The 27,916-nt window shown below is 46.6% G+C and overlaps 1 protein-coding gene across 4 annotated transcripts; it reads right to left on the bottom strand.

Moving 5' to 3' along the window:
• Positions 1 to 913: 913 nt before the first annotated feature.
• On the bottom strand, positions 914 to 27,215 carry ash1l (ash1 (absent, small, or homeotic)-like). Of its 4 annotated transcripts, none has more exons than XM_080515817.1 (27): positions 26,993 to 27,215; positions 25,981 to 26,102; positions 22,413 to 23,228; positions 16,785 to 21,201; positions 13,691 to 14,354; positions 13,389 to 13,562; positions 13,181 to 13,275; positions 12,804 to 12,877; positions 12,619 to 12,664; positions 12,338 to 12,446; positions 11,966 to 12,172; positions 11,713 to 11,859; positions 9,834 to 9,942; positions 9,567 to 9,716; positions 9,006 to 9,073; positions 8,556 to 8,722; positions 7,905 to 8,057; positions 7,726 to 7,780; positions 7,179 to 7,311; positions 5,807 to 6,079; positions 5,432 to 5,518; positions 5,223 to 5,313; positions 4,588 to 4,726; positions 4,318 to 4,490; positions 3,993 to 4,159; positions 2,909 to 3,401; positions 914 to 2,144 (listed from the first exon to the last, which is right to left on the bottom strand). In XM_080515817.1, exons 3-27 carry the CDS (start codon positions 23,013 to 23,015, stop codon positions 2,053 to 2,055), a joined length of 8,886 nt encoding a protein of 2,961 aa, XP_080371943.1. In that variant the 5' UTR covers positions 23,016 to 23,228; positions 25,981 to 26,102; positions 26,993 to 27,215; the 3' UTR covers positions 914 to 2,052. The 4 variants fall into 4 exon arrangements, with proteins under 4 accessions (XP_080371943.1, XP_080371942.1, XP_080371944.1 ...); XM_080515816.1 differs by having other exon boundaries at positions 25,981 to 26,099; positions 26,902 to 27,215; XM_080515818.1 differs by having other exon boundaries at positions 2,936 to 3,401; positions 26,902 to 27,215.
• Positions 27,216 to 27,916: the final 701 nt, after the last annotated feature.

Below are 27,916 nucleotides of genomic sequence, written 5' to 3' on the forward strand. Positions count from 1 at the left end.
GTGTTTTTTTTTATATGTCGTCAGGACGTTTACGGTGAGATTTACTGGACATTTCAAAAAAAAAAAAAAAGAAGAAGAAAAAAAAAAAGAGAAAAATCCTTTTCCTCCAAGCTCAAGTGTCTTCATTATAGTAATACAAACGGAAGAAATTATAATATTATCATTATTATAACCATAATACATTTAGGGCTGAGTCCTGTACAAGTACAATAATAAACAAAATCCATTTGTCAAGATATTGCTTTAGGAGACACTTCTCAAAGTAAAGTGTGTGTATATTTACAATAACTTGGCACTGTACAGCTTCCTGTTCCCTCTCCCCCTCCGTCAGCATCTCATTCTGTCTCTTGTCAGTTTCGCGCACGGGGGGACATTTTGCAGGCTGTCCCTTTTTATTTATTTATTTATTGTTTTAGCAGAGGCATTTGGGGAAAGAAACAAACAAACAAAAAAGAAATGATGAAATCTCATCAAATATCACTATTTCTTTTTAAAACATTCTCCATGGCAACCAGGAACATAGTCTAAAGACAAAAAAGAACCAAGATCTCGAGTCCCGCCCTCCTCCCAATATACAATATACACCGCCCCGCCCATCTCACAGAATATAAGAAAATATGACCGTCACGATACATTTCATGTTAAGTATTGTTTTCCATAGTTTTCTTAAAACTGAATTGCCATCGAGCCCTTATTTTTTTTTTTTTTAATCGTTTTCTTTTTTAAAAAGGTATATTTTTTCTCATGAAATCTGGCAGAGTGCAGACACGCGATAAGTGCGTATGCGCGCGCACACACACTCGCGCGCAAGGCGGCCGGAGAGCACGGCTGTGTAAGGCGTTACAGTTGAAGCCGGTGGCCGCCCCCTCCCCCCCACCCTCAAACCCCACCCCCACCCTTTCCCCGCCTGATTTATTTAAGCTGGTGAATCATGTTACTTCCAAAAACGAGGGGCTGACTTGCCTCACGAGAAAATAAAACTATTAACAAGACACTTTTTTTTTTTCTGAACCGAGAAAAAAAAAGAAAAGAAAAAGAAAAAGCGCACACGTAACCTTCCTCCGGCTCCCTATGCTTTAAAAACCAAACACACCACAAGTGTGTTCAATGTTCAGTTTTTTTTTTTGTTGTTTTTTGTTTCGTTTTGTGTGTTTTTACTCTAAAAACAAACACACCACAGGCCGCCTCTGCTTTCTAAACGAGTTACTACAGTATAAGAGGGGGAAAAAGATAATAGACTTTTTAACGCACTTTTTGTTTTTGTTTTGTTTTGTTTTTTCCAGACTGCATCATCCAATACTGTGTTAGTGTGTTTTCATTATAGATACATTACACAGAGCTTCACAATATCCATGGTACCAAAAGTGCAGTTCACCACCCTCACTCTCTCTCTTTCTCTCTCTCTCTCTCTTAAGAGCAGCATCTGAGCACAGCGCTCATCGTGTTGTCTTCTCCTGTGCCATTTTCTCCTCTCGCTTCCTGGCGCAGATCCCCTCTCGTCGCTCACATTGTTTCATTGCAGCTAGGTCCCACTAGGGGGAACAATTTGTCAGCTTTCACATCCCCGCTGACTGAAATGAAATGCCGCCCCCTCCCTCCTCTGGTCTCCAGCCCCCCCCCATTCAGTACCACTTGTTTCATTTCTCTTGCTCGCTAGTGGAATTCATCTACCCATGTTGGTAATGTTCGGTGCATTTAAGTGCATGGGGTGATTTCTCCTATGGTTGAATTTGTTTAGTTAAAGAAAAGAGGTTTTGCATGATACTTAAATAAGCAAGAAGTCTGGATCAGCTCTCTCCGTTCGATCCTTAAGGATGCTGCAAAAAGCCGCGGAGTCAGCACTTCCCAAAAACCCCCTCCGCCCTCTCAGATGTGAGATCTAGTCTTGGAAGAGGTAAAACTGGAAGAGGCCTCCGGGGAAACATTGTGGTCCTTTAATAGTTGGACAGCCAACAATGCTCATTTTTTCCCCCCCTTTTCGCCGTCTCGCCGTTTTCTGCCCCCTCGCTCGCGGTGGTCAAAGGCAGCGTGCTCGACAGGCACGTACAAACGTTATTTTCTGCCGACAAAATCGCCGAACCCGAGCGTCCGCCGCCGCAGCCGCCGCCCGGCGCCCTCCTCGAGGAGATAAGTGACATCTATGGCTGCAGAGAGAACGGGAGGGACAGAGAGGGATTTAGGAGCGTGCACTCAAACAGGGAACAGCAGAAATGTGTGTGTCTTTTTTTAAAAATTTTTAATTTACGCGTTCCGCCTCAAAGCGCCTCAAATATGACGGCGCCAACAATCTCCTTTCCAACGGTAAGTCTCAAAAACGTGTCTCTCTGGTCTGTCCAGCAGATTTGATTTTTTAAAGGATAATGGAAGACCGGGTCGTGATTCACTGCCTCCATAGCAGCTTTCATTGACATAAGTTCGATAAAAGGTTAAAAAAAAAAAAAGATGGCCACTATAAATATGGAACAATCTATTGAGTCTGTGTTCAATCTTTAGACTGAATGAACCAGAACTGCAAATTAAAATAAAAAAAAATCTGGGTTTTAAATCTAATTTAAGTGAAGTCTATGAGACTTTTCTGAAATAAACTAAAACTTGAGCATTCATTTTGAGAGTCGCAAAAAAACCCCCCCAAAAAACACCCTGATTTTTCATTTGCAACAAATTTACTCGATGCCCAGTTTCCTCTGCGTCTCACAACCAGTGGAGCTTTTACGATAGGACGTATTGTTGGTGTGCTAAAGTGAAATCCCGTTTGTTGACAACACGAAATCTTTCAATCTGACTGTGGACAGGAGGACATTCCGAAATGTAGCACGTACATCAATGTAACATTAACCTGGCGACATTATTGTGCATGTGAGTGTGGAGGTGGCGCGTTACAGCGCCCCTGGATGATCTGTTGACCTACCCCCCTGCTTCGTTCCCGGTCCCTCACCGTTCTTGCTGGGAGTTCTGTGCAGCAGATCCAGGAGGATCTTGTTCAGTCGTTCCCGCTGGGCCTCCCTCCGGCCCAGAGCCGGGTGGTGCAGCGGCGAGGAGGCCGAGGACGACGGGAGCTCAAGCATCTCTCCCATCCTCTCGCTCGGACCCTCCTCCAGCTCTTTGCGCTCCTCCTCCGCCGCCCGTCCTTCCTCCTCCTCGTCCTCGTCCTCCTCCTCGTCACCGCCGCCCTCTCTTTCCCCCTCTGTTCTCCGCGGCTTGGCCGAGAGGAGCTCCGGGTCGTCCGCCGCCATTTCCATGTCGTCCTCCGCTCCCCTTCCTTCCTCCATCTCTGGCGGGAACTCTTCGCCCCGGTCGCAGGACGAGCCGTCGTCGTCGCAGCCGCCGCCGTCTTTGGGTCGTTCGCTTTTCCAGGCCGATCGCCCGCCGTTCCTCTTGTAATTGTCCGGAACGTAATGAGGCTGTAAAAACGGCAAAATGAGTTTCCGCTCGAATGGGTTCCACACGTTTTTTTTGTTTTGTTTTTGTTAACACTAGTAAACGTGCAATAAATGGGAAGAACTCAGTTGAAGAACAAAGGAAAGTTTTGGCATGGCTCCCTAAACTCATGTCGTAAAATATATCAATCCTGCCCACCGTGGAAGAGTGAATTAAAAAAAACCAAAAAAAAAAAAAAAACCCCATTCAACTAAAAATCAAGTTCTGAGCAGGAAATTGCTTTGCCTGAAGCTTAGCTATTATCTCTGTGTGCTTGCATGAGAAGCAATGTTTTTATTAGGCTTATTTTGCCAAACTAAAAATAAAAAAAATAAAAAAATCACATGCAACCAGCAGCGTTCCAATTAAAAATCAGGAATTTGGCTGTGCTTTCCTGCAGATAACGATAATAACAATGTTTTTCTCATTTGCTCCTAATTTACCAAGTGAGCGAGATATGGTGCAGAAGCCAACGTACAGCCCCCCCCCAGGGGGGAGCTGTAATATTACCCACACGCTTAAAAATACCTTCCAGTGTTTCTAAGTCAGTAACAGATCCCCGCCGCCCGGCTCACCGAGAAGTCCCTTTTGGGGGCGAGTCGCTTGGGGAAGTGGTTGAATGCATATGGCTTGGTGCACACTGGGTAGCGGTTGCGGTGGATCTTGTAGAACAGGTGAGCCGACTTGTCCAGGCGGTAGTCGCAGATGTAAACGTCCTGCTCTTTCACGCCTTTCGGCCGCCCTGTTGGGACAAACGCGCCTCGTCAGGAGAATACAACACGGAGAGGAAGCATGCAAATATTAGCTGTTGTTCAAGAGTGGACTGAAACTTCAAATCCGAGTTTATATCTTGTGATTCAAAGCAGCGTGTTTCGGTTGATTGGTGTCGAGTTTCCGTACCCTTGCAGTAAGTGTAGAGGTCGAGCACGCAGCAGGTTCCCACGACTGCCTCCAGGGGGATGATCTCATAGAGCGGCATGCGGAACAACTCGTTCTGGTAGAAGCGCCGCGACGGCGAGTGATGCGTCTCGTGTGGACGGAAGTAGTGGTGACCAAAGGCGAACCGCTCACCCCTTCGGTGATGGCAGGGGGAAAAAAGTTGCCCGCTTAAAAACGCGATCGCGGTTACAAGGAACGCTTCGGAACGAAAATCGCGGCGGGAAGACTTACTTTTCGTTCTTCCAGAGTTTCTCAATGCGGAAGATGTCGAGCTTGTCTCGGTTGACGTGAGACAACAGACGGTAAGACTGTCGGACAGGCTGACCCTCGGGTGTGCGTCTGCTGTCTCTCATCAGATACACGCAGTCGCCTGCAACACAACAACACACACACACTAGCAGGTTACTTGTCTGCAATGATACACATCAGTAGAGTGACGGCTTCAACGTCACCTGGCGTCTCACACCTCAACACTTCTTGTAAGTTTGCAGGTAAAAATGATTCAGCTTTGGTAGAACATTCTGAGAACGCCTTACTGCTATTGATAACATCGGATTTGTGGTGTCGCCAAGTTGCACCTTCATCACAAACAGCCGCGTTTTGTGATTTCATGCAATACGCCGCTTTGGATGTCGCGTACAAAGATAAAAACATTCAGGGCTCAATGATAGATGGGCTTTTTTTTTTTTATTTACTCAGTTGACTTGTTCTGACCACAATGTGTATTGAAACATAACGGAAATAACCATATTGACATTCACTGGGTCCCAGCCTCATATTAAGACGACAAGCAAATCCACAAATGAACTGTTGACAAGATTCACCCAATATTTAAAATAAATCAAACATTGTTCTAAATGCTTTACCTTGGTGTAACAGCAGCTCGTCTCTGAGGAGGCAGATGTAGTAGATGGAGCCAGCCTGAGCGTAGCTGGGCTGAGGCAACATGGGAACTTCCTGTAACGACGACAGTACATTGAAGCGAGATCAGTAGAGAGTGGCGACAATTTAAGGCTACGAAGAGACGGTAACAAACTGGAGGATCAACGGCCGCGCGTTGATAGGAGGGACTCACCCTGTCAACAGGCCGAGGGTCACACTGCTCACATAGATAGTGCTCCACCTCGGTCTCCAGCCGCATGCAGTCAAAGTGCTGCCACACCTGACGAGAAAAATAAATAAACACTGAGTCACGTGAATGTGGGGAAGAAAATGGGGAAGAAAATCATGCTGAAATGCGTTGAAACTTTCTGAAATTAAACTATCATAGTTGTTCCCTGTCCTTGTTTTCATTGTCTAAAAATAAACAGATAATAAACACAAAGCACTGCCTGCGGTCTCCCAGGAAATCTCCTTGACAAAGTGCTCTTCAGATTGGCCCCCGGAGAGCTGAACTCACAGGTGGAGCCTGTGAGCCACTTCTACCTGTGCCGCTCCGTTAGCTCCTCACCATGCATTTGTCGCACTGGATCATCACGCCTTCGTCCTCGTACATTCCGCAGATGCAACGGATGACGTCGTCGTCCTTGTCGTGAGACCCCGCCCCTCCCCCGCCGTGGTGGTGACCGTGGTCGCGCTCCAGCGAGTCGGAGCTGTCGGCCTCGCTGGCGGTCTCGCCGACGATCTCGTCGATCTGGACCGCGGCTTCGTGACGAGCGCTGTAGTAGGCCTTCCTCAGTCGACACACGTCCCTGCCCACCGACGACTTCCTGCCATAATATTTCTGGTGGGAAAAGAAGAAGAGGAGCCGTGTTACCTTTTTTGCCAAAAGTGAGATTTTTAAATGACATAACTGTAAAGAATGTGTGTTATGAGGACAAGACCCCACATACAGTGGGTTTGTCATTTATAGGAAATTAAACAGGGCACAAGAGTACACCCCCCCCCCCCCCATTTGACCCAAGAATTACACACTCATCATTCAGCGATTCAAGTTAATCTGCCTCAAGGTCTCGGGGTGATTTCCTGGAGGTCAAAGGTCATTTCACCAAGAAAAACACAAAACACACTTTCCAGTTGCCAAGATTTCCCTGAACAAGGCCACACCTCCACAGCCCCTGATGTTAAAATAATCCACAATCCTTGTCAAAGTTTTGTTTCCTCTGTCCGACACAAAAAAAGACCTCGGAGTGAGAAGGGTGTCGCTAATTTACACGTCCACTTCAAACTTCTCTGAGTGGACGACTAAGCTGGCCTGAGAGTGCTCAAGTGGCTCTTGTTAAAATGCTACGCTACACAGCAGTAAATCACATGGGCCTGCGATGTGAGTGGAGAGGATCAGCCCCCATTAAGTAGCGCCCCAATTGAGTGAGAGGAACGACGTGTCGGTAAGACGCAGTAACGGCTTAAACAATCGTTTTGATTAGGTTTCTTTATGCTGAGAGCTTGAAAGAATCTGGGAACACCCTCAAGCGACTCACGTGTTTCTGTCAAGTGCTAGATGAGCAGCTGCAGCAGTGCTCATGTTATCATCATATTTGACTTAGCCGTGACTTGAATAAACCAACAGATTCAATATATTTATTACCGAATACCAGTCTGACTTATTCGTGCTATAGGTGGAATTACAGTAAACACATCAACTCTCAGTAGTTGATTCTTTGCAGTAAGTTACATTTACTTTCAATGCAAAAATACAATGTAAGGAGGAAGGTGTGTATAACTTTTCCACTTCTTGATTCCATAGTTTCTATCCAATGACCAGTAAGGATTGTAACTATTCGCTTTTGAAATAGTCTGTACTTCCACCAGCAACAAGTCACGCTTAGCTGCAAAATAACAAGTGCGCATTCATGGTAGCAGTCAATGTGACACCTGCCTACCTCGGCATTGCGAAACACTTTGAGCATGTCCGTGTCAAATGCTTCAACAGTCTTATAATGGCCGGTGAGGATTTGCTTTTCGATGGTGCTCAGGTCCAGAGGATCAGATACTTTCTCGTAATACTGGCTGTTCCTGATGGCACACAAAGACAAGGGGATTACTTCTCACGTGAAAAAAAACCCCACAAACAAAACAAAGCCAAAAACTAAAATAAACAGCACTTCCAGAACATATCCCATGCGATTAGGCATAATGAATATTACATCCAAGAGTCGTGGGTACCAAATCACTGATTATGACAGCTTTTGTATCACGCAGCCGAGGAAGAGCATTAAGTTGTTATTGTTTTGACATCAACTGATTACCATCAATCCTGGACACGAATCAACACAGACTGTTATGGCTCAAATGTGTGATGAAAGATAAAACTGTTACAAGTGTGTGGGTGCTGCACACTGATGGAAAAGATAAAAAGTGCAACTGCTCTCTGGGAAACGGTCAAATATTATGAATGAGCAAGTCGACATGTGGGTTTTGTATTCTTACCTCTTCCTGGACGGGAGGTTCAAAAGCGGAGCGGCGAGCGTCTGGCCAGCTGAGTCTGCGGCCAAACAAAACAAAATTAGAACGGAGGAAATAGTCTGCAGTCGCAGAAAATACCGAGTACAATACGTTCACTGTTCTGCTCGTGGCTGCGCACACGCGCTGCACAGAAACACACTGACCCTTATAGCTGGTGATCATGTCACAGATCTCCTTGAAGATATGCGCCAGGCGAGCAGTGCGCGTGACCTCCGTGTTTTCCTCCGCGGCGGCGAGTCTCCGCGTGCGCACCGATCGCGACGTCTGCAGAGCTGAGAACTGCGTCAGGAACACGTCTGGAAGATGAGATGCCTGCATTAATGCCTATGCACCTTTTCAGTTACAAAAAAACCTAAGTAATCGAATCGCTTACACCCCAAAAATTTAACCAAATCTATTTTCAATGGTTCCAACAAATACATACTGACGTTTGAAGCAGATTTTATAATCAGGTGATTTAAGTAGCTTTGATAATGTAGTAGTTTGTGCCAGAGGGAGGCCTGACTATGCTCACAAACTGCTGATCTTACTGGTATTTTCACATACAATCATCTTTAGTGTTCACAGAAAAACATTCAAGATTCAAAAAAATATCCCATAAGCTGTTTATTGTAGATATGTTGGTGATGACAACATAAAGAGGAAAAGGATCAGATTCGTTCAAGATGCAAAACTAACAAAACCTACCGCTCAACCATTCCGAATTGTCGACACGTCAAACCACAACAAATGTGATCTGCCCATCGCAGTTCACCCAATACGCCTGATGAGCGTCTCCCCTTTTGCTCACTCACCTGACTTGATGTTGCCGTCGTCACGGATGACTCCTCCCCAGCGCGTGTACAAGGACAGGCTGCCGGGGTCCCGCTCTCTCTCGCCCTCCCTCTTCAGCAGCTCCTGTTTCTCCCGCATCTTCTCCCAGTTCCTCAGGAGGAACACTCGGTGCCGCAGCACAAAGTTTCTGGTGATCGGAGGAGAGACGACACGAGTGTGAAGACAACGTGTGACAACGTCAACTCACACCGATCGTGGTTGACGTGTCTCTCGCGATGGATCGTTTTACATACTACTACTATATACCAGCATAACGTGACGACAGAAAAAAAAAAAAGCAAAAACAATTAAATGAAACTCATTTGAATTAAGGATTTCAGTAAAATTATTTGTGTAAATAAATCTTGACAATCAGATTCAGAACCATTCTTCCTCGATCGTATGTCAGTCGTGTGATTGTGCGCATTCACCTCTCTCTGTTGGACATGGGCTTCATTAGATGAGGGTAAAACTTGTTGCTGTCACTTGATTCTTCCTCCTGGATGAAAGAAAGTAGCATTAATTGTCAAATTCCGTTTTCAATCAAATGAGCTCTGAAGATTTGAACTTGACGACCGGAAAAGTCCTGCATGCGAGACGTAAGTTGGTATATTTTGCATTTGAGGTCAAAAGATTTGAGCCTAATCCAAAATCCCATCCTTGAAGGTATTCTCAGTTACTCTTTTAGAAACCTTGTGGCCCACTAAGAGTACCTTTGAGACAAAGAAGCATCGTGTCCTACATAGAAACTGCACCTGGCATTTAAAGCAGACAAAACCAGACCTGGACACATCTTCCACCATTCAGGCAACAATTTAGGCAGTTAAACGTTCACTGTAGTTACTAATCACTACAAGGTGAAGCTGTTAAAACAAGCAAGTAAATACTACTTTGAAGTTTACGTTCAAATGTACCTGTCGGACATGTTTTTTCTTTCCTCGATTGAAACTGTGAACGAGACAAAATTTCTTCTATGTGGATTAAACACTGACCCGCTTTTTCAGCTGGTGCTTGGACTTCCTCTTCTCCTTTAGTCGACCCAGCCTCCGAGTCCCTCCCGTCTTCGGGGGCAAGCCGTTTATTCGCTGGCTCTTCCCCCCGATGATGCCCCGGCAGCCCTCCGAGCCGCACTTGCACACTTGCTGCAGTGCCACGGAGACAAGATTTGTGGGGCGGGAGGAGGCAAAAGTGAAATAGTAGGATGCTAGTGACACACTTTGATAGAAATGAGGCCGTGCGCGTCTCGGAGAACAATCTACCTGCTCCTCCGTGTTGAAAGAATGGAAGTTGTAGTCGTAGGTGAGCTCCGTGCCACTGGTGACGTCTTTGAGAGCAAAGAGGCCGATCCTGTAGACCCCGTTCACCGACCTGCACAACAAATGGAAATACAATAAACCCCACAAATATTGCACTTCAAAGTCAAAGGAACCAAAAATATTCAGAAAGGCTATTTCGAAAGACTTGGAAAGAAACGCAGTTCACTGATGAATAAAAAACAAGAAATGGCCAGCGTTTTCAATAGTTCAGATGGTTGTCTAATCAGCGCCCCTCTTCTTTACGTCATGAATTCACACGTATTGAGAATACTGTTGTTTGGACAATAGCATGAAATGTTCCCTAACGCGCAGCAAAAACTGGAAAAGGACTGGTGTGGCCAAAGCTCAACATGTCCCTTTTTTTTTTTCGTTCTTGCTCTCCAAATGAAACGGCGCCAGCTTTTCCACCATTCTTCGAAGAATAAAGCTCACTATTCTGTTTGCCAGCCACATGATAATTTATTCCTTCTATAGGTGTAAAAAGCCAGTTCAGCACATTGTCTTCAGGCACTACAGCTGTATCTAAGAGGCGGCTGCATGTAATCTCTCTTCTGTGACAAGATGAATGACTTGCCGGGCTTTGTGCTGAAAATCCTCCATCCTCGCGGAGTCTTTTATTTCAGCCCAGCCACTCTACATTACAAGCACACACATACACAGCAGACCAGTGTCCTAGATTACAAGCTGCTCTGTGCTGAAGGGCAGAGGGTATAGAACGGTAGTAAACTCGGGTCATTTTTTCTCCAGTACTGAACCATAGTAGACGCATCTCGAAGATTCACGACAAGAAACTTTAATTCGCAAGAAATAGGGGCTTCAGCTTGGGAGAGACGAGAACCGGGAGCTCCGCTCGGCCAGGTCTCCAATTGCTGTGGATTTAGTCTTGCTGTGAGAAACAAACCCTCAGGAAACAAGTGAATTGTTTTGGCAGGGTGCAAAGGACTTTAAGCCATTAAGGTCTCAGAACACTGGCAGAGAAGGAGTGGGGTGATCTCATCAGATTACCACCACACGACCACATTAATAAGGCTGGGGTTTCAAGGTAGGGCCGTCTCATTTACAGTGAAGCGCACCTGCTGCACGTGCCCCCTTCTGTGGCTGGCGGGTAGGTTACACAAACCAGGGCAAAAAAAAAATACAGTCTAAACTACACTGTGACTTCCGATAATAGACTTTGGGTAAAATGAGTGAACTGTGGAGCTTAATGAAAAAAAAACAGCATCTTGAAGAAGCTTTAAAAACATACAAATAACTTCTTAACTTTTGAGGGTATGTCATTAATACACAGTTCGTAGCAAGTTTGATCTCTACACTCAGCATCTCCCGTTGTATTGTCACAATTTTACTTTGCTTTTCACACAAAGAAACCACAGTTCACCCGAATCATCAGGCACAAACAGATACCAATTACGCTAAACTATTTAGGTAATATCCTGGTCTATTTTCCAGTTTGTTAACCTCAAGCGGCGGCTTTTAACGAAGAAAGACACGTCCACAAAATGACTCATTTAATACGATGCTGTAACATCCCCTGTGACAAATGCAACCAGGCATATCAAACTGTCACAATATAGAGAACCGTAACAACTTAGGCATAGAAGTTTTCCGGGATGGGAGCAAAGACAGCACGCCGTCACAACTACCAAAGCCAATAAACTTATTATATGCGAGGTCTGACTCAATCAGCCATCAGAAACAACTTGTGGCGACTGCTCGAGCTTAATCCTCAAAAAGGTTTAGCCTAATCTGGCTTCTGGTCAAAGCCCAAGCCTGCCACCAGAGCATTATGATGGAAGTGGTACGACGCCGCCATGGCACCCACCATTTCTGCATCTCACAGTTGGGATCGCAGCTGTGGTTTATGAAGCGCGCCTCGTTGCCCATCCGATAGCTGTCAATCACCATGCCGCTATCGAGGTTTAGGCAGTACTGGCCACTGTGGGCGAAGTACTGCTCCATCATACGGCTCCTAAAAAACATGCAGAGGGAGGTTATTGGAAGGCTTTCGATTCAGATTCGGGGAAAAAGAAAAAAAAAAAGACATGTGTGTAGATGGGCAGTGTTCACCGTCTTACCTGAACTCCTGCTCGCTCACCACCTCTCCCAGGTACTCGATGATAAACTGGCCGGAGCGGAGAGTCTCCTTGGTGCGGATGCCCCAACCCTTCCCTTCAGCGCGGAACCGCTCCAGACACTGAACCCACTCGTGTCTCTGGATATGCTGGTTGTCACAATGCTCGCCACACGGGCATGTGCTCGGGGAGCACTCGGCAAAGCTCATCCTGTGCTCAGAAACAAAAACAATGAGAAATGAGGCCGAGGCTTCTTTTGTACCGACGCCATGTTTGACGTCTGCTAAGCAAACAACTTTACAATAGTATTCTTAGAGAAATATAGACGTAAATCAAGGAGTTTGCAATACTATGCTCTCTTTTCAGGCTTCTTACCGATTCAGGCAGTCGTCCAAGCAGCCCTTTTCAGCAGTGCTCTCAGGAAGTCGACAGTTGCATGTAGTCGTTTCGTAGCCAGAGAGAGGTTTCACATCCACATACACGTCTGTAATACCAACAAGCCATTAGCACTTGAAGGTCTTAACACATTCATAAAGTGTGACCTGCAGTAGGTATCTTCACTGCTTTGCAAACAATGATTAAAGCTTATGAAGTAATCAGACAAATACTACACTTTGACTGGATTATTAACAAAACAAACAAGGCGAGATACTCACTTGATCTGATCTTTTTATAAAGGGGGACATCAGGCCTCTTGTAAAGCTTGAAAAGCAGAAGAGTACATACAGATAAGTACTCATACGAGTATTACTGAGCTTCCAACTATTCAAACGATACATTGGTCTGTCATCAGAGCGTATAAAACACTCAAAAAACAACACTGCTCATAAAGATTGATCACCTGATCGTGTTTCCACAACCACAAGATGTCATAAGGCAACTGGAAATCAATGCGCTTCTGCCTCAGGTACTTCCCTAGAAAGAAAAAAGTGAGGGAATTGGGTGAGCTTATCAAACTGAAAGACGATTTCCTCGAGGAAGTATGTAGGTTTCATTATATTACAAGGGTATAAAACAATGGTTGTCCTCTCAGACAAAGGAGTAAGACACAGTTATTCAACTCCTTTATGATGAAGTAACACAGCTGATTTAGATTTAGCTAAATAGAATAAGAACATGGAAAAGAGCCAAAGATTATTACATAACCTACAATGATGATTTGGATATTGAAATATAACTCACAAAGAAATCGGAGATGTAACCCGATCTAAGACTCACCGACATGGATTGGAGCAGGAAACAATCCATATTCGTGTTCCCCAGGTATGTACTCCAGCTTCTCTTTCTTTAGCTGCAGGAGCTGAGTCCGAGGGCTGTGGAGGAGGAAGAGAAAGAAATGTGAAGGCGGCTCACTCGCGATGCAAAAACCCCTCCCAAAACAAAATAGAGGTGTATAAACATCAGCTGGGATTTCTCCGGTACTCACTCCTCAGTCTTGTACACATCAGAGTAAAGCCCCGCTTTCTGGAACTTCTTCTTTGGGGGCCGGGCAGGTCTTTTCTCCCGCTGGGTGGGAATGGGGATGGGTGGAGCTTGCTCCCCGGGGACAGTGCTTGGGCGCTCCGGGGAGCATGGGCCATCTGGCTTGCTTTCCGTTGATCTAAAAATAGAAGCATGACTTTAACATCTCGTAAAAAGGACTTCATACATATTTCTACACGTGCCAGAACTCAATTCTGTTTCACGGCAGAAGGTCTCTGTTGTGGCTGCTCCTTCGCAGTTGCTTACCCATGAAAGTGCGGGATCTCATCTTGATTGAGCCAGAGTCTCCCTGTCCCAGGTTTTGGCCGGGCCATCGGGTTGCCCAGGGTTTCCTCTCTGTCCGCCAGTTGTTCTTCGACCTCCTGTACCTCTCTGTCCTCTTCCTCCTCTTCCTCATTACCATCTCTTTCCCAGTGCTTCCTCTTCTGACCTTTTTTACTCTGACCCTGGACTACTGACTCAATAGCATCAATCACAGTGTCGCTCTCCCAGCCTTTTCCCCCTGCTTGCCGTTCTCCGCCTCTGTCTCTGTGTCGGGCCTGGTTCAATTCAGCCACGGGGGGTGGAGACGGCGGCGGGGAAGGTAACGGGTGTTTCCTGGGACGTCCGGGGCCCCTCTTCTTTACTACGTTGTTCCCCGTGCGAGCCTGCCGCTGCAGCTTCTTGGCCCGGAGGATTTTGTTGACGTGGTGCAGGCTGTGTTTGGATGGCTGTGCCCGATGAGAGTGGTGGGGCAAGGAGGCATCCAGGCTACAGTCCTGAGAGGGAGAGAGGCAGGAAGAGGAGGAAGCTAACCCGTGGGAGTGAAAGAGTGAGGACTGGTGATGATGTTGATGCCGGTGGTGCAGTGATCCTTCTGGCTCCTCAGAGGGAGCGAGAGCAATTCCTCGTGTGTGAATACCTGATGATCCTGAAAAGGGAAACCACAAATTATTTTGGATACTAAAGCTACAAATCATGGACACGATTGTCCCTCGGACTCGGACGTCAGCCCCTCAGGAAACTGTATGACACAATATTCTGTATATTGGTCACCTCTGCTTGTTCTTAGAATTCCAATACAGTTATCATCAATTCTCTATATTTCTCAAATAACTAAAGTATTCTAACCATGGCCCTTTGATGCACTGAAGAACTGACCAGGTCTTAACCTGCCTCAAATATAGTAGACAGATTGTAATTTTAACCATTCTGTCTGTTCTCACATGCTTTATCAGGGAAACCTCCTTAAATTCTGTTACCTTCGGTGATGCCTGTTAAAAACGCTCCCTTGTTCCATATATCCTTGAGTGTTTTCATTAGTCTTGAAAGAACATTGAGCGTCTAGTCTTCTACTTGTACTATCAGAGTTTATTCTTCATTTAGTCATTACTTTATCTAACTGACTGAGAATTCTTTTTCCTAAAAAGAACCTTTTTTTAATACTTATATTATTTTTTTTACCACTGTCAAACAGGTTTGTCAATTTTATGATACTAGATTTGAATAGTAATGAGACAAAGAGAAAACTACAGTCACACCAGAACACTATAACACTTCGTCAAGTTCTCACACAGATGAAATTATGTTCAACTGTTACTGAGTGAGTCGTTAACGCACATGCATTAACGTCATGCACCTGCATTAAACATCAGTTTGAACATTATGCCTGTGCTGTACTTCTTATAATAGTGGTTCAACACGGCCATTATGATGCCAAAACATTTGTACAGGATGTGTGACATTTAGGACCCATAACATGAAATTCAGCTGTCAAAGGGTGAGACAAAAATCAAAGATAAGTGAACCTTCCCCAATTTACAATAATAAATTTAAACTCCATTCCCATTCAACTGTTTGGCAGTTTATTTTGTAAATTTTGTAAAAATCTTCACACTTGGATACAAATCCGACCAATTCACACCTGCTTATTTTATACCAGCTTTAACCTTGACCTCCCAGAAACTTTTTCCTCCACATCACTCTCGGCAAATACGTCTCTGCCAGTGTGCATTTATTGACTTCTGTGATTACTTGCTTGTTTTGCATGTGTGTGACCACTCCCCACCCTTGGCCTCCCCCCCCCCTGCCTTTGCAGTGCCGTCTGTGACCGCTGACTGACCCCCACGTCCTGTGCTCTAATCCAGGATTAGCCTGGCTTGGTTTGAACTGCCCCGTGGTGCCCCAACCCGGGACCTTTCAGCTTGTCATCTTACTCACAGTCATGCATACAAACATGAGGTCATACTCACAAACATTGGCCCAGCAAAGTGCTCAAACACAAGAGACACGAGCGCCCCAGTTGGTGGGACGTTCAAACTCAAAACCGACGAAGCCGAATCACTGCGGAGGTTGCTGAGTTTTGCATCAGCGACACGAATTCAGCCCAGGTGCTGTGTGTACTGATGGCTAGGACTAGGGCCGCGCATTGTGGGCCTTAGAGAGAACAGTCTACTAAATATAGCACACTAACATAATACTCCACCCCTTGTGTAAGATGAACTCTCACAGAAGTGCTGTATCAACTGCGGCCAACTGTGGCTATACTCCTCACTCACAGAGGAGCACAGTTTAAGTAATTACACATGCGTTTTTTGGGGTTGTTTTTTTTTTGTGCCAAACCCGTAACCACTAGTAAGAGCTACCAAATGTCAGACAGTGTACTCACAGGGGTTGTCAAAGAGTCTTTGAAGGGGGGGGGCACTTTTTTTTTTTTTTTAACTACAATAAGTGGCTGCTTTCATTTCATGCTTTATTTTTTCAGATGGGAAATGGCTGAGAAGGACACAAGAGACAGAACTGGTCATATTTCTACGTTTGCCACAACTGAGGCATAGGCGGTTCCAGTAGTAACCCCGACACAAACTTTCAGTAAATATTGAGGGATTTTTGGGAGACGCACATATTTCAACGTGCGGATACCGAGCAGAGATTGAGAGCCTGCTTTATGCTCCATGTGGCAATGTCTGGAAGGGTTATTGACCAAAAACACAACCTAGGAATCAGTGCAGGCGCTAATTGATTGAAATTAGGCACTTTAACCACAGCCATGCCAAGCCATAAAGCTCACTAGACAATCACCATTAAAAAAATGCACACCCAGTACTTACAATGCAATGGCATTAGACTATTTTTGGAAAATGAATCTGGTGCACAAGTACCTCTAGTTACTCTCAACAATGTCACATTTGATTAAAGTCAAACACATTGGTGAACAGCTCATCAAAATCACAAGCACCATGAATAGTTGTGTGAAGAATGAAATATCCAGTCTATTATTGTAAAGCGCTTTGACCTAATATTCTTACTGTAGAGTCTATGAGAATATTTATTAGTGTTATTTAACCAAATTATGACTTACCCAATTCTCTCCTTTCTGCTGAGGTTGAGCGGTCCTTCCTCATCGGCCGGTCCAAGTGGGAAAAGCTGGAGCTCTCTGTAACTGCCTCAGTCTTTTTACTCCTGCCTCCCTTCAGTGAAGTGCGAGTGAGAGCGGAGGCAAAGAGATTTGTAAGGTTTGGAGAATCGTGAGCTCCTCCATCCTCTGTGGGGGTGAGGGGCTCCTCGTCGTCACTGTCTGAGCAGCCTGCTGGGTCTTCTGCACGCCCGTCTGAGAACGAAACCTGGCCAGATGCCAAGTGACTCCGTGAAAGCTTAGAGTAGTCTGCATCAGCGCTGCCCATCCTAAACCAAGACTCAACTGGGTGATGGCCTTTCGAGTTGTTGCCCAGAGCAAGCCTGGAAGGTCCCAAACAGGACATGGGGCTCTCTTTGCGCTTGTACCTTTCCGCTGAGGAAGATGAGGAAGAAGAAGGGGAGTTGGCAGTATTTGTAGCAGCTTGTTTGCTGGCACTGGAGCTGGGAGTATCTCGTCCAAAGCGACATCGCTGTAAAGACTCCGCCATTCCCATACCCCCAGCTCGCTCCCCTTTACCCGGCACGCCACTCTCTGAAATCCCTGCACTCGCTCGGCTCCCTGATCCACTTCTTGCTGGTTCCTCCCTGTCCTCCTCTGCACAGCGTTCTCTGTGTTTGTGTCTGTGTTTATGTTTGTGGTGCCAATTGAAGGAAAGCTCAGAAGACATAGGTGGGAAAAGAACAGGAGACCGTCCTCCTCCCAAATACTCCTGTCTAAGCAGTTTGTGTTTTTTCTTGTGAAATTTGGAGGGGTTCAGCAGGAGGTGTGAAGGGTGATGATGGTGCATGTAAGATGTTGGAGGAGGAGGAGGGAAAGACGGTGAGTGGTGAGAGTGGTGGGATGGGGCCGCATGGGGGGACTGATGGTGCGGGTGGGGATACAAAGCACTTGTTGGAGGGAAACCTCTGTAATAGCTCAACCCCAAGGGCCCCGACGAGTAAGGAACACTGTAGGAAGGGTGGTAGAAGCCTCCACTGGAGAGTGGAAATCCAAGCCCAGGTACAAAGGGAACCTCTGACATGGACTCCCTCAGTTTGGGAGGTCTTCCTCTTTTCTTCTTCATGTCTGGCTTTCGAACATAGTGCAAAGGATCACAGGAGTATGCAGGATGAGAGTAGAAGCTGCCAAAATTAACCCTGAAGATTGTAGGTAGGAGGTCTCTGTGAACATAGTGATGTGGAGGAGGGCCAGCAGTACCTCCTATCCCTCCAGCAACCCTGCTCCCCACTCCTGGCACTCTGCTTGAACCTGGCGCCATGCCTATTCCACTGCTGAGTCGGTGGCCTGTAGTGCGATGAGCTATCCGTATATCACTTAATCTCACGACAATCTCATCCAGCTCTGCGAGAAAGTCTGGGTCAAGCCGCCGAGAGCGCAACTGCAAATATTTCTTCTTGCGTTTCCTCTTCTGTCTTTTAAGCTTGTCATAGCCAGGGCATCCATGACTACGACGTTTACATTTGTGCTTATGCTTCTCCTTGTGTCCTAATAAGGAGGAGGCAGGAGCTGCGGGGTGAGGTCTTCGGGGATCAGGGGAGGACCTTGTCCCATGAGGCGATGGAGTGGGTGAGGGATGTTCCATAAGCACAGCAGAGTGCCGACGTCTGCCTCTGGAATTGAGGCCCATCCCTGGACCCATTGCTGAACCCATGACTCCTGGCATTAGTAGCCCACTGCCCATCCCAGGTGGCATCCCAATCCCACCCAAACTACCTGCCCCTCCAGCTTTCTCACCACGATCAGAGGTGCTGTTATTGTCAGTTCCTATACCACTGTCACTGGGCACTGTCTCCTCACTGTGTGACTCACTGACTGGTGACGGAGTGGCTTCTTTTAGCTCACTGAGGGGGGCAGGGGAGGTGGGATGAAGTGGTCTGGGAGGGGAAAGCTTATGATAATGGTAGTGCTGCCTGTAATGATGGTGGTGGTGATGATATCCACGGCAAGATGACTTTTTCTGGGAAGCTGCAGTGGCCATCGATGACGTTGAACTGAGCACTGGGTTGCGAGGATTAGGGGCCGAGAAGGTTGGAGGAGGAAAAGAAAATGTATTGTGGCTGTGATGAGTGCTAGAATAATGAGAGTGACCTGAAAAGTGCACTGAGCCTGGCTCCACAAAGCTGGCATCACTGATGGGACTGTGGCCTCCACTCGACTGTGAAAGGGAGGGGGAAGGAAAGACCTCTGAAGAGGAGAGCTGGTGCTGTTGCTGTGACTGATGGTGATGAAGAGGGGATGTGGTGTTTGGTGACAGAAAGGATTCTTGCGTTGGAGTTGTCGCTGTGACATGCGAGGCAGCTTTTGGTTTACGGCCTCTCCTCTTACCCATGTATATTGTGCCCTTTTTACTGACATTGATTTGTGGCCCTAACTTCCCCCCAAAAGAAGCAGCCAGGGTGGACAATGATTGTGTGGCAGATTGAACACAGCCAACTACCCCACTGTTAGTGGTTTTAGGGGGGTCTTCTGTCCTTGGGCCTAACAGGAATTGACTAAGAATACGTTTTCGTTTCACACTTTTCATTTTGTTGATCTTGCCAATTATAGTTTTCATTATAAGCTGCCCATTTCCTTTGTTGCGGAACCTTTTGTCTCCCATGTCTCCTGATTCTGGAGCCAATGTGGGAGGCTGACCCTCCTGGGGTAATGTCGGTGGAAGGCGCTTGGGACGTCCGCGTTTTCTCGGCATTGGTTTCGGGGGGTTCAGGTCCACCTCTGGGTGAAGAACAGGTGGATCCTGCTCTTCTTTGGATTTCAACATGGATGAAAACACCTTGGAGGGGGCCAGCTTCATAGGGGGGTTCCCCCGGGCTGGAGCATCAAGTGTTGGCATTTTGGACTTTGGCCTTCCCCTTTTTTTCGGTTGGGATGGGAACAAGTGTGACATCGGACTTTGTAGCACAGGATTTGGTTTGATTTTATTTGGGTTGGGTGGCCTGCCTACAGGTCTTTTAACTGGGGGCGATAGTATTTCCAGGCCTGAAGATAAAGGCATGAGGGATTTGCTCTCACCGAAGGGACTATCATTTCCTGCTCTATGACTGTGAGCTTTGTTCATCATACGGGACCAGCGAGGTTTCCGTCCCCTGCGTTTTTTAAGGGGTTTGCTGTCCTGTTCTGCAGGAGAATCTATTGATGAATCTGGAGAATCGTCTCTCAGAGGTGTTTGTGAGCCGTCGTCGTCATCATCATCTGGATCCGGCGGAGAAGGTGCCCTTTGTCTGACAGACTCAGGGGAACTGCTCGCTCGACAAGGTCGAATCATGTCCTGGTTGGGACTCCGCTTACTTGGACTAGAGCTTTTACCCCTTTCAACTCGCAGCGATTGATTATTTACCCCCTTCTCTTTCCCCTCTGGCTTTCCTAGTCCTGCTATAGGAGGGCACTTGGTTAAGTCTCTAGGGCCGTCCCTGTCCTGCTCCCTCTCACCTACACTGCTTTCCTCGGCAAGGGTAGGGGACTCCCGTGCATGATGTCCTTGTGAGGGAACCGGGGAGCCCAGGTGACTCACCGCGCTGACTGTCCACTGCTCGTTTGAGGTGGAGGAAGAGGATGAAGTAGGACAAGATGGGGTACCCATATGGGATAGGCAATGAGCGGGACGCGACTGTGATTTTAAAATGCTACTGTTGCTGTTGTCATTGTTGCCGTCCTTTGACATAGCTGACAAGCGGCTATTGCCAAAGGTGAATGCTGGGCTGCTGCTTCGACTACTGCTGTTGCTGCTGCTGCTGATGTTGTTGGTCCCACTACTGCTACTAGCTTTTCCAGCCCCATCAAAGTCCTCCTTCCTCAATGGGGTCAGGGTGGGCAAATTTTCTGTTAAGCTATCTTTGTTCCTGGAACCATAGGGCCGGCCAGGTGGTCTGGAAACAGGAGGTGGTGGAGAAAGATGAACCATTCTTGAATATGTATTCCTATTGGCCATGGCCCGGTCTCGTTGTTTAGCCGTAGGAGCCATAAAGCCTGAGTTTGGGAGAGGAGTGGCATCACTTTTTGCAGGTTTGGCTGGCTTTGGAGTTTTTGATGGTGGACAGGTGGCTATAAGTTGAGCTAATTTCTCAGTGACTGTGGGCGCACCCCAACTTTGAACACTCTTGTCCTTGTCTTTCTGACTTTCTGTGCAGTAGGTGTATTGAGGAGCTTTAACGCCCTCAAAAGTGGGTTCCTTTGATGCAGTTAGTGGTGGAGAAGGTGAAGATGTCCGTGGGTTGGGTTGTGGAGTTGGGGTTTTCTTTCCAGTAGAATGAGTTTTGCTGTCGGATGGAGGACGGTGAAGATTGAGGGGTCTCTCAGATGTTGTGGTAGCTGCTTTTGTGTCTGACTTTGAATCAGACTTGCAGTCTATCTTTGGTGGACCCTGGAAAAACAAAGAAAAACATCTCGATTAATTACAACTAATACATGTACAAATACAGTACATGTTCACATTGAAACTACAAAATTTCCTAACTTCATGTTTTGACTGAAGAATACTACATTTTAACAAAACTATACTCAGTAGATAATCATTGCAGTCGGAAAGGTTCACAATTAAGTTTGCTTTTTAATTATCTATTTTATCTTTGCACTGTTTTTATATCTTGTTAAGGACTCTGTATTACTTTGTGGTATAAAAAGTGCTATATAAATAAAGTTGATTGGTTGATTGATTAACCCACACGACCTAGTTTCACGATCAAAGCCACAAAGTTAACTGCAGTTAAGAGTTTAGCATTTTGAAGCGCAAGACAGTCTTTACTCAACATATATTGAAAAATATCCAATATATCTTTTCACTTTTGAAATCTGAAATCTTTCTGAAACTTTACCTGATTTGTTGAGAGTTTGGTGAGGTTGTTATTCAATCAAATGTCAATACATTTTAACAATTACATTTAAAATATCTTCAACGCAACTTGAAATTGACGGCACATTTATGATGAAAGCAAAACCTGTCGGCTGAATACGAACATCATACATTTTCCTGCGAGCAACTTAATCAAAGTTTGCTTGATTTTGTTTTACGCTTTTACAGTTTTCACCTCATTGATATATTTTTTTTGGTCTCATGCTGTTTTATGTACAAGTCAGTGGGGGGAAGTTACATGCAACTCAATTACAATTATCAGGGTCAGATTGGGGACAGAGAGGCAGAGCGAGAGAGAGACAGAGAGAGAGAGAGAGAGAGAGAGAGCGAGAGAGAGAGAGGTCATGTGGGGATGGGGGTGGAGAGGGCCAAGCCAGGCAGTGAAAGAGGATGGACAACGCAGAGGAAAAGAGATTGAAAGGGGCGGTGCGAGGTGAATAGAGGCGGTCAAACACAAAGAAAACTAAAGGACAATTTATGCACTTCTCTTTATTTGTGCAATAACATGGGGATTACTGGTATAGCTTTGCTGTCGACCACTGCCTCACTATTGACTGGGAGGAAGTAGGGTAAACACACACAGAGACACAGACGCAAGCGCGCACACACTCCGCACACAATACAAATAAGGAATTGGAGAAATAGCTCGTTTTCAATACTGAATGGTCAATTTTGGTGAAATGCCCATCAGCTGACATCAAATGATAGCCGCTCTTCCTTACCCGTTTGGCTGGAGCACTCCCATTCACTTGGGAGGGTGACGGGTTGGCAGAAGGTGTCGCAGAAGGAGGTGGTGTAGGGGCTTTAGAGGAAGGGGCCAATGAAGATGATGACGCTGGTGGTTTGTTTACACTGGGACTCTTTTCCCTCTCTTTTTCCCTGCCTTGTGAAGGGCTCTGGGTCTGGCTGCCCTGCCCGTCGCCGGTGATCCCCGCACGGCTCCCACGTGCGCCGCCTCCTCCGCGGTTCGTGTGCCGCACCGTTGCTCTGAAGGCTGGTCGGCAAACGTAGTTCTCCAAGATCTTTGGGGGCTTCTTCATGCGCTTTGCTTGGAGGCCAATTTTAAGTTTGACATTGCCCTCAGACAGACTGCTCTCTTTGATGGAAAAATGAGACTGGTCGCCGCCGGCAGCCCCCGGCCCTCCGGCACCTGCACCTCCCGCACCAGCAGAGATGGCTGCAGCGCCCTCCTTCTCTCTGTCCCTCTTCTTTTCGTCCTCCTCGTCTTTCTTTCCGCCCCCGCCCTCCTTCTCTCGCTCCCCTGCGGCAGCGCCAGAGAGGAGAGGAGGAGGAGTCGCGGTTCTGCCCTGACTTTTCTGATCCATCACAACTTCCAGGTGTGCGCAGGTTTATTGGGGAGTGGGTGTTGTGGAAAGGAGATAGAGTTTTTTTGTCTGGGGATGGGCTGGGGATGAAGGGAGGGGAAGGGAAGGGGGAGGGAGGGAGGGGGGGACTTAAGGTGAAAGTGAAGCTCTCCTTGTTTTGAAGTGGCTTCTTTTCCTTCCTTGGCTGTCCAGCCCTCTTTCTCCGTCCTTCAACTGTGGGACAGAAGCAGGTATAGAGAGGGGGGGAAAAAAGGAAAAGGAAAGTGAAGAGGAGAGGAGAAAAAAAGAAATCCACATTAGTCGCTGAAGTACAACATAAACCAAACAGAGACAGTTTTAAACAGTGCCCTACAACTGATAAGTATAAAATGTCCCACAATGAATGATGGTGGAAAGGCAGATGGAGGGCAACAATTTTTATCATCTATTTGCTTGGCGAGCGTCCTTCGTCCTGTCTGGGTGACTTTTTATGGGCTTGTCCTCAGCGCCTCCAACAATCTGTGACCTATTTGCACAGCGAAAGCTCCTCTACCTGAGAACTCTAACCTGAGGCACAAGGGCTCCAAATTGTCCAGCTGCAATCTACAAAGCCCCCGTGGCCCAGAGTCGATAGTTGATCCCACAACACTGCCACATCCTTCCAAGTGTTACAGCGTAATATACCGAATGAGCAATCCCTTAAGCGCCCTCATTAGCTGTAGCGAAAAACGGTCGTCTGTGACAGCGGCAAACCGCTCACACCCGACACGAGGACAGCAACGGAAGAGAGCAGCACGCGTCTTAATTGTGCTCCTTAGAGGACATCCCAATTCAATGAAGTTGTCTACAGCTCCCCGTGGTCACTGAGTGATTTAATGCCGATTCGCCCCCAAGCAGGTGCTTTCTCTGGGTGAAGTCATTTGGAGGCAATTCAGAACTGTGACCTCAGCAACATTGGGTCCTCTGGGACTCGGCGGAGGATCCGGCCGCCTTTCCCAGCAGCGACTGAGGGTGAGTGATAGAGCGTCAACGTGCCGGCGGTTTCTCTTCACCCTACATTAGTGAAAAGCACTAAAGGAGCTACTTAATGGAGCCTCAGGAAAGTCGTCACATTGGTAAAGCGACATAATGAGAGAGAAAAAGGAGTCGGCTCAACATGCAGTCTCGCACCATGTTTGTTTTGGATGATTGTGGAAAACAGTAGTAGAGATTGTTTTTGTTGAACCACACAGTAAACACATTTTTAGAGTCTCAGCTGAACGTTCCCTCACGCCCTCCTTTCTGTTTACTTCAATTATTCACTCCACTTTGCCTCAAAACTTCAGACCCCCCTCCCCTTTCACATACCAAACTCAAATCACACCTCCCTCTTTTCTTTAACACTCCATCAATCTCTGCGCTCCTGCCCCATTTTCTTTAAGCCTTTCCATCCTCTTCTTCCTCTATTTCGCAAACTTGGAGAGCAGTGGCAACAGCACACAAACTAAAGTCACTGTGTTCCTACTTTAATCAAAAACACATTTCACCCATCACCCACCCCACCAGCTCTATTCCCCATGTCCTTCTAACACATGGTGACAAATGCTCCCCTCAATCTTTTATACCAAACACTCGCTGTGACGTGAGCCGCTTCCGTTGCCTGATGGCAGCTGTGTCAGAAAATAAGTCGCGAGAGTGGCTAACTTTGTGAGAGGCTACTGACACAAGTCTTTAGAAGTCAAAACAATCAGCCCACCTACACATTTACAGAACATTTTCCCTCTTGTTGACAACAACATTCACAATCACTCTTTTGAGACATATTTTAGGACTGTGCTTTGTATGCCGTGTATTTTTGGATTCGCCGTTCCACAAATTCCAAATATTTTCACGGTCAAACAGCAGAACAAGCAACTGATCAAAGTCAGAGTCATACGTTATCATTGTTAGCACAACTACCAGAAGGTAGAGGGATACGCCAATGCCGATGAATGTCAAAAAAATGACATGATCAATAATACATATTCAATAATCAATATCAGGCCGATGAGCTCAGGAACCGCAGAGCAAAGAGGAACGTAGTAAACAACTTCCCTCGCACCCTCCCATTTCTTTCCTCCCCTTACTCCCCCCTCCCTCCTCACTTTTGCACACGTTGTTCATAACTGCTGATTTCCCTTCTGGCCATAGCAATAGTATCCAACCCACCCCCCCCCCCCCCCCCCCAACATCATTCACATGAGGGCTGGCGTCTGCCCCGAGAGCTCCCTGTCATTTCCAGGGCTTTTACTCCATCGGTATGAGGGCAGAGGCTGTGATCAGAGGGAGCGAGGGAGGGAGGGAGGGAGGGGGCAGCCAAATTCCTTTACTACTTACTACCAGTGGTCTACATAGTCTAACAGAGGAAAGGGGCTGTGTAACTGTGGCAAATCCTGACTTCACATGAAAGAAGCGGCTCTAAACCAGAAGACAACAATTGCCATCAAGGCAGCAACAGAGCGGAAAGGATTGGCAGGTGTCAAGTCTGTCAACACATCCTCCGCTGCAGCTCAGGGAAGTTCACCCACAGGCTCCACGTACAATAGCTGGAAATGTACGTGCACCATTTCATTTTAAAGTCACTGTGCATGTCATGCAAAAAAAAATTGAAAATGCAGTTGACCGAATAAAAGGTGTCTGCTTTCAGTTTCACGAACAGTCAACACTGCTTCTCATGGGAACGGCTCAAGAGTCTGCAGAGCTATCGCGTTGATTTTCAGTGCAGTTAATCAGATGCATTATTTACTCATCCCTGTACTAACGGTCTTGATCTAAAGGAAACCCAGCCCTGGTGGCATGCCCCTGCAGTTTGTCAAAGTACTCTTGGGATGAATGCACACCATGTAGAGAGACCTGATTAATGAAACACGCTTAAAGACGATAGAAAACAAGCTCGAGGGAACGTGATCGGATCGCTCACTCTCCACATACTGTCAAAAAAACATACAAATCTCTTGCATCCACTCACCTCTGAAATTGTCCAGAAACGGCGTTCACATCATTTGGCTCGGTGTTGTCTCGTCTTCTTGTGCCATCAACGTGGAGGCCTCATAATTGTAATTTTTGTGTAAGATATTATCTCCCAAACTGCTGAAATAGCAAAAACCAAAACACGATCAGATTCTCGCAACCCATCATGTGCAGCCTGTCAAGATGTGAATCCGAAACACACACCACGTTTGTCCTGTTGCCAAATAGGTTATAATAAGGACGGCAAACATTTCTCTCTAGCAAATAGAAAGAAAGAAAAATCAATGCACACAGCTGGGGCGCCTAAGAAATGCTGTTAACCTTGGCAGCTCCATAGTAACACAAAGTTGCAACCGTGGAGCGTGTAAAGCATATAAAAAACACAAAACATATCCCCACTAACAGTGAGAAGAGCAGCAGTCAAAGCGGCAAAGTAATAGAGCCAGCATTGCAGGTTGGCGCTTATTATTAGCCGTGCATTACGAAAGGTTTGCAGAATTGTATGGAAGATTTTGCAACCAGCCCAACATCCATCCAATAACAGACAAACCCCCAGTGCTACATTCCGTATCAATGGCAGCTAACTAGCCATCTATCAAAGCAGCTTGTTTTCTAGGGCGATTCGGGCTAATAAATACGCCCTGTGTGGCTAGAACGTGAGGCGACAAAAACGCCCGAAGCTTTCGTCTAATCTTGATGTAAAAGCGGCGAATCTGACACGATCCCCGGGAAACAAGTGATGCACATAATGTTGCGTCTCCGTCACATTCTCGCAGGCACTCGTGTTACTACATTTCAGCAACGACGGCTCGCGCTGCACTTAGCCGAGCGAGCTAACGCCAGAGGAGGGGGAAATATATCGCCACACGCTACTCCAAAAGGGGGGACACACAATTCAGAACGGCTTGGGAAAACACACCCGAAAAAATGCGGAGAGTTATAATCCAGCGGTGGGGAAATAACAGATGCAAGGCGCCGTGTAGGTTATTAAAAAAAAAAAAAACACTAACTGTCAACAAAATGGCGGCTGCGTTGAATCAACAGAGACCCGAAATGGATCTCCTTCTATTTATTCCTCCTCGGTGCTCCAAAAAAAAATACGCTTCTCCTCGGCGGGCGACTGGTATCCGTAAAGATCTCCCGAGACGCTGCGAAATCCGCTCCGACACGCCGTTAGCTGGGCCTGGATGTGTCAGCGCGGGCCTCCCTCGTTAATCGGGCCTCCATGTCTGCTCAGCCCGTATCGCTACTGTGTCAGTACAACACGGGCATTCTCGGTCCCACCGAGGAGGGAGGGAGGGAAGGAGGGAGGGAGGGGCGGAGGAGAGGTGAGGAGAGGAGAGAGCAGCAGAAGAGGAGTGCAAATGTCGGTTATACGCGGGTCCTGCGGTCCCTGGTCATTGAGGAGGGAGAGTGAGAGAGGGGGGGAAAAAAAGAAAAAGCCCGTGTGCGTGTGTGTGTGTGTGTTTTGTTGTTTCTCTATTTCGGGCGGCCGTGTGGATGGAGGGTGTGTTCGATGGAATGTCACAGCGGCGCTGCCTGCTCCTCACGGCGGGTCAACATACTACAGAACCGCCGGTCCCCGGGAAAACAACGGTGGATTTACAGCCTATAAATAAATCATTGTGCCCCGGGTGGATGTTGCTCCTCCAAGCTTACTCAAGAAACCTGTTCAAAACATTGTTCTCAATGAGCAGTTTTAATTGTAATTGGTTGTCAAACAGTAGCAGGGGCACAAGGCAATGGGGGCAGTAATCTTTTTTAACTACAGGTAAAAAACAATACAAAAAAACTAACTTAAAAAAAAAAAAAATGCAAAGTACAAAAAGATTTCCAAGAACAAACATAGATGCCATTCATGTTATATACCCCTTCAATTACAGGCAATTGACATAGTTTTGGATTGTGGTACAAACCAGGATATCTGTACAAAA

Source organism: Blennius ocellaris (assembly GCF_963422515.1).
Source record: "Blennius ocellaris genome assembly, chromosome: 20".
NCBI classification, from domain to species: domain Eukaryota; kingdom Metazoa; phylum Chordata; class Actinopteri; order Blenniiformes; family Blenniidae; genus Blennius; species Blennius ocellaris.